We start from the raw sequence: 14,851 nt of genomic DNA, 5'->3' as shown, positions 1-14,851 counted from the left end.
ATTTTGGTGATGCATGACTTTCTTCTGCATCGAAATAATGCATCACAAGAAAACTGAGTGATAAACTAGAGATATTTGCCATGGGTGACTTAGTCTGAGATCATATAACCACAAGACTGCACTGACTATTAAATACCATATTAGACATAGTGATGAAATATTTTAAAGAGATCTCTAAAGGTACCCATCCATAAAAGATGCTTATGAGCATTATATAATTATATTCATAAAATGAAATCTTAATAAGAGTTTGTATTGATCGTCATCAACTACCTCCCATGGAAAATGCCTGCTGTTTTTGCAATACGAATCTAAATATTTGAATTTTGTCTCGAACTGTGAATATGAATATAAATTCTGGTTATTTTCAGTTCAGCAGTTTAGTAAATAAAGTGATGTGTTTGTGGATGACTGAATGTCTGGAGAGTAGTTGAACCAAGTGATAATTGCTAGTTAACAAAAAGAATACAAAGTACTGATTCAAAACATTGTGGAGAAGGTGGTGGGTAAACAAGGTGTGTATCTTTAGAGTGTGTTACAACTTCTCTAAAGATCCCACTCCTGCAGGTAAATTCATTAGCGTATATGATGGCTCTTGCTGGTGCAGATCCTGGCAGAGTGCATCAGTGGTGAAAAGTCCCCCTAGTTGCAACTCTTGGAATACTGGGATGGGGCTGAAGAGGGCCAGCACAACCATAAAAGGTGAGAGGTACTTGCTGGGGAGGGGATAAAGCTAAGGCAACTAAGGGAGGTTGCTAATTCAGCACATCTCCACTGTAAGCTCCAAGGAGGCTCATAAGGAAACCTTAAACTGGGGGTGAACCTTCCCTTACAGACCCTGCTATTATCTGATCATTTACCTCAGATTTAGTCTTCTTGAGATCCACACTGAAAGAAAATAAAACTCTTCTGGATCTTTTAATACCCTTTCCCCACAAGTGGGCAGACTTAGGTTTGTGCTGGTGGAGCAATCACTCTAGTTGTGCTTGACACCTCCATATGTAAATAAAATTTCAATAAATACCTGTCCTTAAGGGCAGATTTACCCTGTATTCCTGTGCTTGACAACACCAAACTTCATACACTGGCCCAGTTTCCTTCCAGTCTTCTTGGAACATCAGGATTCCTTCTCTGTTTCAAGGACTCCAAACACACTGTATTAATATACCATGTTCCAGCCAGAATCCACTCTATCACACAGGGATTTTCAAAAGATCCTAGAGGCTTTACTCATTCATTAGAAATGTTAGCTACAAAAAGGGCAGAAGGTTTATCTTGTGCTATTCAATACTAATAAAATAATAGTAATGACTGAAAGTAGCCCTTAGTTTTGCATTCTTACTTACAACAGACTGATTGCATTGAACATAGCTGAAGACTTGTCTTCAGCATATATGATTCTCAAATCTAATACTAAGCCGATCGCAAAACTATATGGATGCAAAGGGATTTTCCAGTTGGTTTCATGAACCGCATCCCTGATGGTTAACAGTCAATGCAAGAGGTTAAAAAAGCCTCTGAGCCGAAGCCTAGTTTGAAATGGGCCTGATAATGCAACTCTTTGGAAAAAATATTGTTGGACACAGAATATCATTTACTTTCCAAACAGATTTTAATCTGCAGTTAGTTCCAGTAAAAGAATGTGATATCTGTTATCTTGGCTTCAGAGAACCCATTTTTAAATTCTTGGAAGCAATCACTAATTGGCACAATTTCTTGCAACAGTTGCCAAGATCCTTGGAGAATCACCACTTTTACTTAGAGAAACCCATGTGAAATAGTAGAACAATTCAGTGTACTCAAGTTGATATGAAGTAAATGTTGAAATTGTCTGTTCTAATGATATATTGTTTATATACCTGTTCTAGTCCTACAGCAGAAACACAGTGTATTAATACATATTTCCAGTGTGGTCTGATTCCAGGAAGAATCTGACAAATAACTGCTCCAGTTCAAGAAAGTACTTATAACATAAGTCCATTTTATTAATCATGTGCTGAAGTGCTTTCCTTAATAGGAATGCTTTCCTGAATCAGGAGCAAAAAAGGTTTTGGTGAAGAAGCTGCCTGTGAAGCAACAGACTACGAAGGGGGCAAAGGCAGCTATTAAGATCTTTTGGGGGTATAACAGAAGTTGACGTCCTGCTTAGCAATATCATCTGATGTTCCATTTTTGGTCTGACCCGTGATAGCAGTTTGATTTTCATTGTTTTGGGCTTTTTTTTGGTCTCTGAGTTTAGCTGGGTCTTGTGGGTTTTCTTCCCTGGGATTAATGTGAAGAAAAGGAGCGGAAGTGTATGAACATAGTTTCATTTTGGCTGAAGGTTTGTTGGCTGTTACAGCTTGCATTCTCCAGCTCTGAAAAGTCGCAAATAGTAAGGTGTGAGGCTGAAATTTAAACAAGACAAATTGACAACTTCCTGTTTACGGTCAGAGGAATCTTTACTGTGGTTTTCTTATGGATGGACCCTGGCTGTGGCTTTAAGAAAGAAAGGGGAGGGAGGAAAGAAAATATGTAGTGCTGTAAACTTTAATTTCAAAGCTGAACATAATCAGTGCTCTAAAGCATTGAACTAAATGCTGTATTGACTACTGGACTCCTTATCTTCCTCTTTATCTGGGCATTATTAATATAACAATATAAATGAATGAAAATTGGATAGGCTTGTGCAATGTGTGAAATTCCTCTTAGCATACATTGCCTGGTGCGTATAAATCTAGGACTTGATTCAGCAAAGCGCTTACGCACGTGCCAGTCCAATTTAGCAAAGCACTTAAATGTGTTTAATTTTAAGAAACATGCTTCTTAAATTCTTAAAGATCAACATGTGCTTAAGTGGTTTGCTCAATTGAAACCTAAAGTAGAGATTTTCCGAATCAAAAATAAATTGTGTAAGATTGATTCACAGAGATTAGGATCAATTATATTGTGATCAGTCTCTTCTATACATATATGATTAAGTTCTTCCTGTCTTGTCTCTGCCTCACTAATAATGAGAAAGTTACGTTAAAGATTCTGTGATCATAGAAAAAATTATTGGAAAGAAATTGTCTGTATGTCCAAGTTATAAAATGGTAAATTGTTTTGGTTTCCTAACCTCCTTGTTGTTTACCTCACCAGGGATGGGACCCCTGGACCACCACCAAGATTTGCAGGATACAGTTCCAGCAATAGAGATATGGCCAAACCAGAACCGTTTATCCAATTTTCTGCCTTGCCCCTGAAAGTTGGTGGTTCAGGTGACACAAAATCTGAGTCCAAACTATACCTGCCTTTGGTTATATGAAACCAAAACTCTACTAAAGATGTTTAGAAAACAAAAACCTAGCCTAGCTATCTTAAATGGCAGAACATTCCAGCTAGTTTAGAGACTGCCATTGCATTGTCTTGCTTATCTACAGTTGTTCATTGGCCCTTCTCACAGATGCTTCCCTCATTCCCCTAAGAGTTTTTACATAAATTCAAAGCAATACCTCCAGTTTCTTACCAAGGTTACCAGTTATAGGACAATCAAATCTATTACCATTGAGAACACAAGCCTAATTCATGCAGGCTTTTACAGATTCCATGACCCTCTGGACATGGAACAGAAGAGATAAATGTATGTTATAGATGGGACTGATTTACCAAGTTTTGAATCTAGATTCAAGCTTTCCCTATAGTTGAGGACGATTGAATACAGGGTTTTGGCTCAGTCCACTAAAGGGCTAAAAGCCTGTCACAAATGCTGGACCTGGACTAAACTTTCAATATTGAGGGAAGTTCAGAACGAGAGTTTTAAAGTCTGAGCCATCTCTAATTTACTTAATACTAAAATGTAGACTAATAGAAAAAAACCTCTGATTTTTCTAATAAATAGGGCTCCATTCTATATTATTACTTCAATATAGATTCCATACAAATGCACTCTAATTTTCCGAGCAATTTTCTTGCACTTCTATTATTGTTGAGTTAATGTATTACTGTTCCATATGTAGAAATAATGCCATTAATAATAATTTGGTAGAGTTATTAAAATATATTTTAATATTTAAAATGTGATTGCTTTCCTGACCATTTCTATTGAAATGTTGTAAATGCGTTTTCTGTTCCCTCAGAAGGAATGTGAACTAAGAAAAGGATAAGGTGCAATCTTAGCTATTACAAGAAAATTACAAGCACTTGAATGAATAAGGAATGTTTATTAAAGCATTACATTTTCTCCTAAAAATGGACAAGACCTCAGGCAAGGTGGTCTCTGTCTGAAAGCGTATGGGTTCTGAATGTTCTGGTTTTTTTTCAGAAAAATAACCGAGAGGACGCAGAAAGAACCAGTTACAAGTTAAGGTAAGATGAAAACGCCAGTTATCTAAGTGTTGTTTCAATGGTTTTGGTACCATGCAATGGTGCATTGATTTGGGCCGGGGGATAAGCTGTTGGCAGCTGCTCTGTAACTAGGAAATTATTCTTAGTCAAGGGATTTACTGGTGATCGGCTCAGCATGAGTGTCCTAAAAATCAGGCTGTGAAGTCAGTTTCTCTGTCTCTGGCCTGGTGACTATTTATACATACAAAGTGGAATAACTGCAGTAGGAGAGGCTGAGTGAAATATACCCAAGAATAGTGAATAGCCTGGTGGTTAGGGCACTCGCCTGGGGTTTGGGCGTGACATGGACTAGATGGCCTCCTGAGGTCCCTTCCAACCCTGATATTCTATGATTCTATGCCACAATATGCAATCTGGACTGTTGGATTGTTGTTCCCCCTTAATTCTCCATTCTGGTGTGCACTAGGGTCTGCTTTGCTGTGTGAGCGGCCAGTCACCCCCATCCTCTAGTATGCAAGTTACCCCCAGCCTCTAGCATGCAAGTTACCCCCCAGACATATACCATATACCAGCCACTCTTGAATTACATATGGGGTAACCTCCACATCCCTGGTCCCAGCCTTGCATCCCAGAAATTACTTGTGAGGGCATTCTGCACCGAAAAATTAAAAATACTCCACTAAAAAAATTAAAAATTCTGTGCACAATATTTTAAAATTCTGCAAAATTCTGGAAATTTTATTTGTCAAATAAATGTGGAGGTTCCAGCATGGCATTGGGCAGCACAGGCCACTGGCTGCACAGAGGTAGAAGATCACTGTGCAGTTCTCTTCCCCCACACTGGGACATGGACTCAGCGATGAGGCTGCACCCAACTCTGATACAACGCAACACCCCAGGGCCCTGCCCCTCCATGCCAGATGCACCAGGTGTGAGCAGGCAGGCTCAGCAAGGCAGGATCCAAGTGGGGGGCGCAGGTGTGGGTTGAGAGGGTTCTGTGTGGGGCAATCTGCATGTGGGCAGCTCAGTGGGGGAGTGTTGAGGGGGGAGGAATCTGGATGCACAGGGGTTTGTTGGAGGGTGGTTCTGGGTGCAACAGTAATGAGACTCTGCAGGGGGTCCAGGTGAAGGTGATTGGGGCTCAGCAGAGGGAGAGCTGGGTGTGTGTGGGATAGAGCTAGGCAGGGGGGTCTGGGTGTGGGGAGCTCGGGGAGGGGGGGTTCCAGATGCTGGGGGAGTGGGGCTCAGTGGGGTGGGGATCCAGGTGCAGCTGGTTGTAACTTGGTAGGGTGGGGATCTGGGTGCAGGTGGCTCATTGGGGTAGTCCAGATGCAGGGGTAGTGGGCCTCGTGGGGGGGTGTTGGTGTAGGGGTGTGAGGCTCAGTGGGAGGGTCTGGATATGAGGAGGTCTGGATGTACGGGGTTGGACGGATTCAGGAGCAGCTCCCTGTAATGTGATCCCTCCACCTGCAGCTGAGGAGTGATGGGTGCTGGATGCACAGGGTGAGGGGGAGTTTGCAGAGCTTCCTACAGCTGGGGAAGAAATCTAGGGGTGGGTCTGACACAACCTGGGATGCTGTGCGGGGGAAGACGAAGTCCCATCCTCCCCAGCTCAACCAGACTAGCAGCTGAGCCTGGCACAGGGTAGGAGTCACCAGCCAGGTCTTCCCCAGCCCCTCAGTGATTTCCCTTTCTGCCAGCTGCCCTGGGCACCTAAAACATACTGCTGGGGAGGGTCGCATGACTGCTCTTGTGGCTTCCCTTTGCTTCCCCATCAGAAAATCATTTTTCTGCGGGAAAGCAAAGAAATCTGTGGGGCACATAAATTCTGCACATTTACAGCAGCGCAGAATCCCCTCAGGAGTAAGAAATGTACCATCTTGTACTGTTCAGTTACTTACTGAACAGTACAAGCTCCTAAGGTTCATCAGTTTGACAAAGAAATTGATCGTACACCAGTTCTGGTTAGCCTGAGTAGATTCCCCAAACACTTTAGCCAGAAACACACTGGTTTTAAATTAAATATTAAAAGCAGAAGGATTTCTCTCACCCCAAACTTCACAGCAGTTCTTTCTAGCTGGAGCACCTAGTTAGGATCAACCCCTTCCATAGTGTCAATGGAGTTTCTTTGTCTCCCCAGTGATCTGGCTTCCTTGTGTGGAATTGGAGGAGGAGAGGCAGGAGAAGTGATGTGTCTGCCCCTCATTTATACTTTTCTACAGGTGCTAGAAAAATCCATGCTGCATCATGGAGTTAGGCAGCCCCCATGGCCTACGTGAGCTTCCCATTGTCCTTCACATGAACAGAAAATTCTTGCTCATATCTTTTGTCCACTTGAGGCTTGGCGTGTAAGGCCTCTGTGTTTACAGTTTCTTTGCCCTCTCTGAGGGGCTAGTCTGTGGACATTTCCCAGACTCACAGTATATTTCAGTGACAAACATATAGCAGACTCTCATAACTCCATATATAATGATGATAATACACACATTTTGACAGAACAAGGATGCACAACAAATTATAACTTTCCAAATGATACCCCAGAAGGAATACTTTGTACAAAACATGCCATAATCATATCACAGTGGTGATTATGAAGGTTTTAGGTGCTATGTTGAGATAAGTGCATCACAGTGGGAGACCTGGAATCAAGTCCCTATTCCAAATTAAGCCCTGCTCTGCCTGAATGTGGGTGGCCAAATCCAGGGGAAGTGCCCTAATCACCAGCTATTAGCTATTCTGGAGTCTGTGGTGGGTGTCTCTTGTTTTTTATGACAAATATTGAAAGGTCTCAGCATCATCCTGAAGTGGTATGGGGAAAATATTTGAAAAATTTTGGGAAGAGAAATGCTTTTACAACAAATACACTGAGTGATGATTTAGCCACTGAAAAATTATTGTAAATGTTGCTTCCATTTTTGTTTAAAAATCCATTAAAGCACTATAATGGATGCCAAACTTATTATCCTCTATAATGAAAAACAATGGAAGATCTTGTGTGGTTTGGGGGCTGCAGATTATTTCCCAGAGTGCTTTGGAAAACCTGACATGCTGCTGCTTGCTATGCCAAATATACAGCACATTAATAAACTGCATTAGTTTGGAAATGGATTTGAGTGAACTAGGAATAATATGAGCTCTTAGAAAAAGCAATTAAAGAGAGTACAAACCAGCATCTCTCAAAAGCTATGGAAATGCTAATGGAGCAATGAGCAGATACAAAATTTCATTTGGTAGATAATAGGAGAAAAAATTCAAAGGATATTACCTCCAATTACAGAGCATAGTGCTGCATGTATTTAATCTTTAAATTGGTTTTGATCATTTTTATGGAGATAAATAAATCTTTGTTCACTGAGACCATATCTTCTAACTAATGTTTTTGTAGCCTAAATGTGTGGACTGTGTTTAGTAGGAGACTGTGGGAGTGTTCTTCTAAGGTTCTCCTTTAGCTCAGGGATATCCTCACTTTCATCTCTCCCTGCCCATCCAAAGATTCAATGGGACCTTTCCATGTCTCAGACACAAACACAGCTGCTGATTTGAGAGGTACATTGGTGCTGCAAACTCATATCATTTCATATCAGTCAGTCAGGCCTGTGTAAGAATGTACATGTGGCTGGAACAATCTAGACAGTTCCAGATTTGTAGTGTTGAGTTCTACCCAAGAGTGGGAACCTACAGAGTCAATTCTTGATGAGGAAACTGTAGATCAATTTTGAGAGGCCAACATTGAGTATGCCTGTTTATATTATTAGCAATCCAAAGTTACATGCTTAATAATTATTAATGATTTAACAGGTTGTTAGGTTTCAGAGTAGCAGCCGTGTTAGTCTGTATTCGCAAAAAGAAAAGGAGTACTTGCGGCACCTTAGAGACTAACAAATTTATTTGAGCATAAGCTTTCATGAGTGCATCCGATGAAGTGAGCTGTAGCTCATGAAAGCTTATGCTCAGATAAATTTGTTAGTCTCTAAGGTGCCACAAGTACTCCTTTTCCTTTAACAGGTTGTGATACAGTAAGAGCTGGCCTGAACATTTTCCCCTCTTGAGAACAAAACTAGAACTATGAAAGTTTAAAAAAGAAAACAAAAACAGAAAACCCCCACAAAGGCATCACATTAGTGGTGTCCACACATACTCCAGTTGAAATCTTTCTCAGGAGCCACCTTGTGGCCAAATCCTTGAAGATGACACAGTTGATAAGTACCAGTGGGTCTTAGTAATCTTTCCAGTGGGCAACAGTGAACAATAATGTCAAATGTAACGGCACCCTAAAGCTGTCCCACAAGTTACTCCTGATAGTACACCATCAGGTTGTAAAATCACAGCTGATCTTAAAGAGAAGGGGTGTATCATGAGACTAATTCCACTGTACAGATAGCAGGGAAGATCCAGGGTGCACTTTAAACTGTAAAATACAGGGCCCATGTGAAAGGACTATTGGGTCTGGTTGACACCTACCTGCTGTACTGGAGATGAGGGGTCAGCTATCCATCTGGCACTTGGTGGGACCCACTACTCCATGTGCGAAGCTGGCTATCTATCATACCAACTGCTTCACAGAAGAGACCTGTCACGTAAAAGTAAACTCTCAAGGAGTGAATTGTGTGGCAAGGGAAAGTTTTGTGGTATGCATCATTAATATTGACAACAAGGGGGAAGGAACATAAACCAAAACAGGGAAAGATTAGGTTAAAGGATTTTTTATATAAGTATTAAAGTCAGCAGGGCCTAATGCAATTCAGCCTAGCTAACTGAAGCAATCTCGGAAAGGTGAACAATTATTTTTGAGAACTCAAGGAAGATGGCTGAGGTCTTGGAGGACTGCAGAAGGGAAATCATAACACGTATCTTTAAAAAGTAGAACAAAGAGGACCCAGGGAATTAGAGACCAGTCATCCTAACTTCAATATCTGGAGAGATAGTGGAACAAATTATTGAACAGTCAGTTTGTAAGCACCTAGAGGATAATAGGAGTATAAGAAATAGCCAGCATGAATTTGTCAAGAACAAATTGTGCCAAACCAACCTAATTTTCTTCTTTGATGGGCCTAGTGGATGGGGGGAAGCAGTAGATGTGATCTATCTTGATTTCAATAAGACATATCTAGTGGGATCCCATGGGGTCAGTCCTAGATCTGGTGCTATTCAATATTTCCATTACTGATTTGAATAATGTAGTGGAGAGTTTGCTTATAAAATCTGCAGATGACACCAAGCTGGTAGGGTTTGCAGGGATCAGATTAGGTCTCAAAATGACCTTGACAAACTAGAGAACTGTAAACAAGATGAAATTCAATAAAGACAAGTGAAAATTATTTCACGTAAGAAAGAAAAATTAAATAAACAACTACAAAATGGGAAATAACTGGCTAGGTAGATAGTACTTCTGAATAGGATCTGCAGGTTACAGTGGATCACAAATTGAATGAGTCAACAATGTGATGCAGCTGCAAAAATGGCTAATATTATTTTGAACTGTATTAAAAGGAGTTTCATATGTAATATACAGAAAGTAATTGTCCCACTCTACTCTGCACTGGTAATCAAATGTGTTGCGGACACACAATTAAGTATTCTTAAAAATAATTATTTTAGTTAATGTCTAATCTTTTGATAAATACTGTGACACCTTGGCACTCCAATATTCAGCACTGTCATGTAATTAGGATATGTTTTGTATAAAGTATGCCTTGTGAGGTATCATTCTAAAGGTCTTGATCTGCTAGACATTAATATCTCATTGGATTGTATGTGCTTCCATTGTGTGTGAAGTTATGAAGTTGGCTGTGTATGTGCCACTGAAACATGTTGTGAGGTTGAAAACACCCACAAGCAGCCTTTCTGGTACAACAGTAAAGAGGCCAAACAATGTTAATGGCTTACTGAGGAAATGCACGCAAGCACAAGGATTACCCCAGGAACTGTATACAATAGAAACCTCTCAGAGATAGCACTACACAATGGGAACTCTTTGACCCAGGTCACAGTAAAAGAGCTTTCCAGCAAGTGGGAAGAAGAAATAAAAGGGGGACAATGACATCATGTGGGGACCTCAGTCTCCCTACAACAACACACCTGGAAACACTTGAGGAATAAAGACTGAAAAGGGGGGCAGTGATGGTCCCAGGCTAAAGGGATTTCTAGCCTGTGTATGAAAACCTGAGGAAACCCAAACTGAAAAGCCACGGCAGCTCATGTTTTAAGAATCTGCCAGCCTGTTTATCACTCAAGGTGAGAAATTTGCCAATTCATATCCTACCTATCTAGTATGTTAAGCTCAGCTTGCGGTTTTGTTTATTTGCTAGGTAATCTGCTTTGATCTGTTTGCTATAACTTCTAATCACTTCAAATCTACCCTTTTGTAGTCAATAAACTTATTTTATGTTGTAATCTAAACTAGTGAGCTTTGACTGGAGTCCTTGGGGAAAAGCTGTGGTTGGTTACCACAAGTGTGCATTGTTTTCTTCACATTGAGGGAGAGGCGGACCGGGTATTTAACCCATATACTGGCCAGATTTGACCAGGGCAGGAAGGTTCTGCTCTGGGGTCCCAGGCTGGGAAGCTGGTGGTTAGAGAGCCTACATGTAACTGCACCTGGGTGTGTCCCTATCTGTGTGAATGCTGGTGAAAGCTTGGAGGGCTTTGCAACTTGTCACAGCAGTACAGACTAAGAGGGAGCCCAGGCTGGTGGATCAGAGGGCTCAGTGGTACCCCAGTTCCAGGTGGCACCCCAGGGGGAATCAGTAACAAATACATCCATAAAAAAGAAATTACAATGGTAACCCCATTACGAAGATCAATTAATCACCTTGAAAGGGAAATACACCCGTTTCGGCTTCTGTGTTGTACAGCTGCCTCTGAGATTGATAATAGGGCTAATTATTGTTCACCTAGTTTCAGGACAGTGATACAATATGGCTACGTGTAACTTATTATATAATGCATTCATGTAGTGTCTGGGACAGGTTCCACAGTGCAAACCCATTGAGAAGAAACACTGTATGAGAAAGGCATAGCTTTCTCTTTTATATTCCTGTTAGAATGCTGCCTCTTTTTTTTTTCCAGTTGTTACCCTAGTGGTCTGCTCTGAAGACATAAAGTTGATGTATGTGGCTGGAAAATAAGATTAGCAAAATGATATTTTCATTTTTGTAAATCTGATGATGAGTCAGACTGCCAGTTAGATAGCTAATGATTTCTGTTATTTTAACGTTATATAGCAGGGAATGTTTTTCATTAAGCTAGTATAATGTAATGCCCTTTAAAAGTGCTTCCATATACCGATTAACTGATTTTCTGTTTTACTCCAATGTGACTTAACTTGACTGCCTGTACAAATGGCATCGATTTAGGAATCTGATTTACAAAAAAGTGTTTGATGTCTCCTAGCATGCCTAGCTGGACAACTTCAATTGCTTTAATTAAAATTGTATACTGAGGACAAATCAATCAAGTGGTGGTGGTTGTTTTGTTGTTTGTTCTGGAGGGATGAAATATTCATGCACAAGTTCTACAGCACTTCTAGAAGTGCTGCAGTGTTTTCAGAGAGAATTCGTAGCAGCAGTTTCATTTCATAGGCACTAGATTGTCAATTTTTACTTGCTTATACATAAATATGAGCTGATTGGATTAGTTGCGCTGTCAGTTAAATTCAAGGGCATTTGGGGGAGTGTGCATGAAATAGTGCAACCAGTGTTTTTTGGAATGGTGGTGAGGGACAGGGATATGGTTGTAAAACAGCACAAAAATGGTGAATAAAGTAATTTGTGTTACTTCCTCTGCATCCACCATGCTTTCTGCACAGCCACCACTACTCCATGAATATGCTGTCCTAACTCTGACCATTTCCAGTAATCTACCAGGTTACAGCTCCAAAAAGTATCCAACAAACCTGCCTTTCTCATGGCTTCTGGTGAACCAGACAACCGTTTCTCCACTCAAGTCCTCAGATGGCACAAAGCACTTCTTGAGCATTGGCCTGCTAAACCCAGGGTTGTGAGTTCAATCCTTGAGGGGGCCATTTGGGGATCTGGGGCAAAAATTGGGGATTGGTCCTGCTTTGAGCAGGGGGTTGGACTAGATGATCTCCTGAGGTCCTTTCCAACCTTGATATTCTATGATTCTACCTATCACAGCTCATATTGAGAGGAACTGTCCAAGGAAATAGAAAGCAGACATAAGAAATCAAATTCCAGACATCTAACAACTATACATTGCACAAGATCTAGGCACAGGCCGAAAGCAGTCAGTAAAAAGCAGCACGAATTAAAGTTAATGATGATGAATGCAAAATCTGCCACTTACAAACAATACACAACCTTATGAGTAATGAGGCTAGATGACACCATGAGCCCTGTGCTACCCAACCTCATCCAACCAGAAATGGATATCCTGTCTGAGTTTGTGATGGGTCAAGAAGACAGACAGTGCTGCATTCATCTTTTCTGCAAACATCAAATCCAAGAGAGGTGCCTCAGGGAAGACAACTTTATTCAAATTAATTCATCTAGCAATAGAAACAAGCTAAAGCTAACAGATTTTTGTTATTATTTATGGACCTCCACAGACTAAAGGATTCATAAGAGTTCACTGATATCTTGTCAGCAATGGTGGTGAAATACCCTAGACATATTGTCCTGGGAGAATTCAAAATGCACATCTACAAGGCTGCAGATGCAAACACCATAAAATGTATCTCCACACTTACATCCGTAGGACTTTCACAGGTCATTGCTAGTACAGTCCACAAAGCCTGTCACAATCTGGATCTGATCTTCACAACCCAGCCACTGGTTTGGACAGACCATCGCTTCAGTGAGGCAGTGGTCAGAGATCATGTACTCCTAGGCAACAAGAAAGACCAATTACCCTGATTTGACAAGACTCATGGAGGCCAAAAAAATTCCAAAGCCTGCTAAAGGACAAGAGCATTTCACCTACAGAATGAGGAGTTGAGGACCTGATAAATCATTGTGCTTGAATGCTAGCCTCCACCAGCAACATGGTGGGCCCCAAATGGCCCCTTCCTCCCTATTGCCCACACAGATTTCCTTGATTTTCTGATATCCTGCACCTGATGAAAAGAAAGGGGCAGAAACTTCAGCACTGATGGTGGAAAAACAAAGGATGGTACAGACAGGATGAAATATAACAAATTCCTCCAACCCTATGCCAAGGCCATATTACAGACCAAAAGAACATTCTCATCAGCCACAGCTGAAGCTTACAAATCACACCTCAAGAAGCTATCCAATCTTGAGTACCTATATCAAAACCAAGCATCAAGTGCTGCTAAGTACTATCCTTTCTTTTCACAGAAAACATTCTAGAAGTCTTCTCAAACATCATGAATCTACTCTGCCTGTACCCATCAACTAACCAACAGCCCACATACATTCCTGGAGTTCAGTATATTCACTCATCAGGAAGTTCTGGACATCCTAAAAGAATCATGACCTAAGATTTGTGAATGTGACTCAGGTCTTGCCTGTTTTATGAAATAGAGTCCTAAACTCTTAACTGAAATAGCCAATGTGCCTCACTCAGAGAGAGAATCTTCCTTTACTCCTTCAAACACACAATAGTCCAACAACCAGCACTGAAGAAACCCACCTGGTTCTAGCCAGCTACCACCCAGAGTCAAACTTCCCATTCCAGAGCAAGCTCCTAGATAAGCTACCCAAAGGCTAACTCCAAGCTCATCTAATTGAAGCTAGACTAGACACAGTCTAGATTCAGACTAGGACCTAGAACTGAAACCACCTTATTGGCACTGATGTATGATCTCCTCCTATCAATGGTTAGAGTGCAGACCTCTAATCATCATTGCTTTGATGTCAACAGTCTACTGTCTCAGCATTTAAAAAACAACAATAATTGGCAATTGTCACTCCTTTGGTTTCTGAGATACCAGCAACCCTCTATACCTACAATAGGAGTTAGCCATGGTAACTATAGGGCCAATCTGTGGTAATAGTTGGTAAATGTGGACTTTTTAAATGGCTCACTAATACTGGACATTATCTTTTTTAGTTCATGCTTTAAACTTAGATTTTTCTCTCTCTGCTTTCAGGGTAAACATTGAGTTTTTTGAGACCTGTGATAGTAATGTCGGATTGGGTGCCATATCTTTTCTTTAATGCCTTTGGTTCAACACTAAGTTCTGTTTTCAGCGTTGGTAGCGTTCCTTTCACGCAGGAAATGTTGGAAGCAGAAAATCCAGGTTTGAATAATTTCTTGATAATGTGAGATTACTATTACAAGTAATTTGGAAATCTGATTTACCCTTCCCACCACCAATACCCTCTGTTACTGGTTTTAGTCTGAGATTTTCAAAGAAACATAAAGTCTTGTCTACACACATGCTTGCACCAGCTTAGTTAAAGAAGGCAAACCCTTACAGGGACACTTTTATTTTGATTAGGAGTAGCTTACTTTGGTTTATCTTCAACTTGCTTCTAATAGATTTATACTGAACTGAAATAAATCTTGCTAAACTGAAATAAATGCCCACACAGTCTTTTGCACTGATTTAATTAAAGCC

The 14,851-nt window shown here is 40.8% G+C and overlaps 1 protein-coding gene and 1 long non-coding RNA gene across 7 annotated transcripts in view; one reads left to right on the top strand and one right to left on the bottom strand.

Annotated features, from left to right (window-relative positions):
- Positions 1-14,851, top strand: part of FAM13C (family with sequence similarity 13 member C) — a 199,984-nt gene that overhangs the window by 43,358 nt on the left and 141,775 nt on the right. For all 6 annotated transcript variants that reach the window (XM_073353371.2, XM_073353370.2, XM_078853799.1 and 3 more), the window contains one exon: positions 4,283-4,326. In XM_073353371.2, the coding sequence (XP_073209472.1) occupies positions 4,283-4,326 (44 nt within the window). The remainder of the gene's footprint in view (positions 1-4,282; positions 4,327-14,851) is intronic.
- Positions 1-14,851, bottom strand: part of LOC140914767 (uncharacterized) — a 73,098-nt gene that overhangs the window by 15,641 nt on the left and 42,606 nt on the right. The gene's annotated exons all lie outside the window — the stretch shown is intronic.

The sequence above is a fragment of the Lepidochelys kempii genome, chromosome 7 (genome assembly GCF_965140285.1).
Source record: "Lepidochelys kempii isolate rLepKem1 chromosome 7, rLepKem1.hap1, whole genome shotgun sequence".
In the NCBI taxonomy this organism is placed as follows: domain Eukaryota; kingdom Metazoa; phylum Chordata; order Testudines; family Cheloniidae; genus Lepidochelys; species Lepidochelys kempii.
This window is presented reverse-complemented; position numbering and strand designations above follow the sequence as displayed.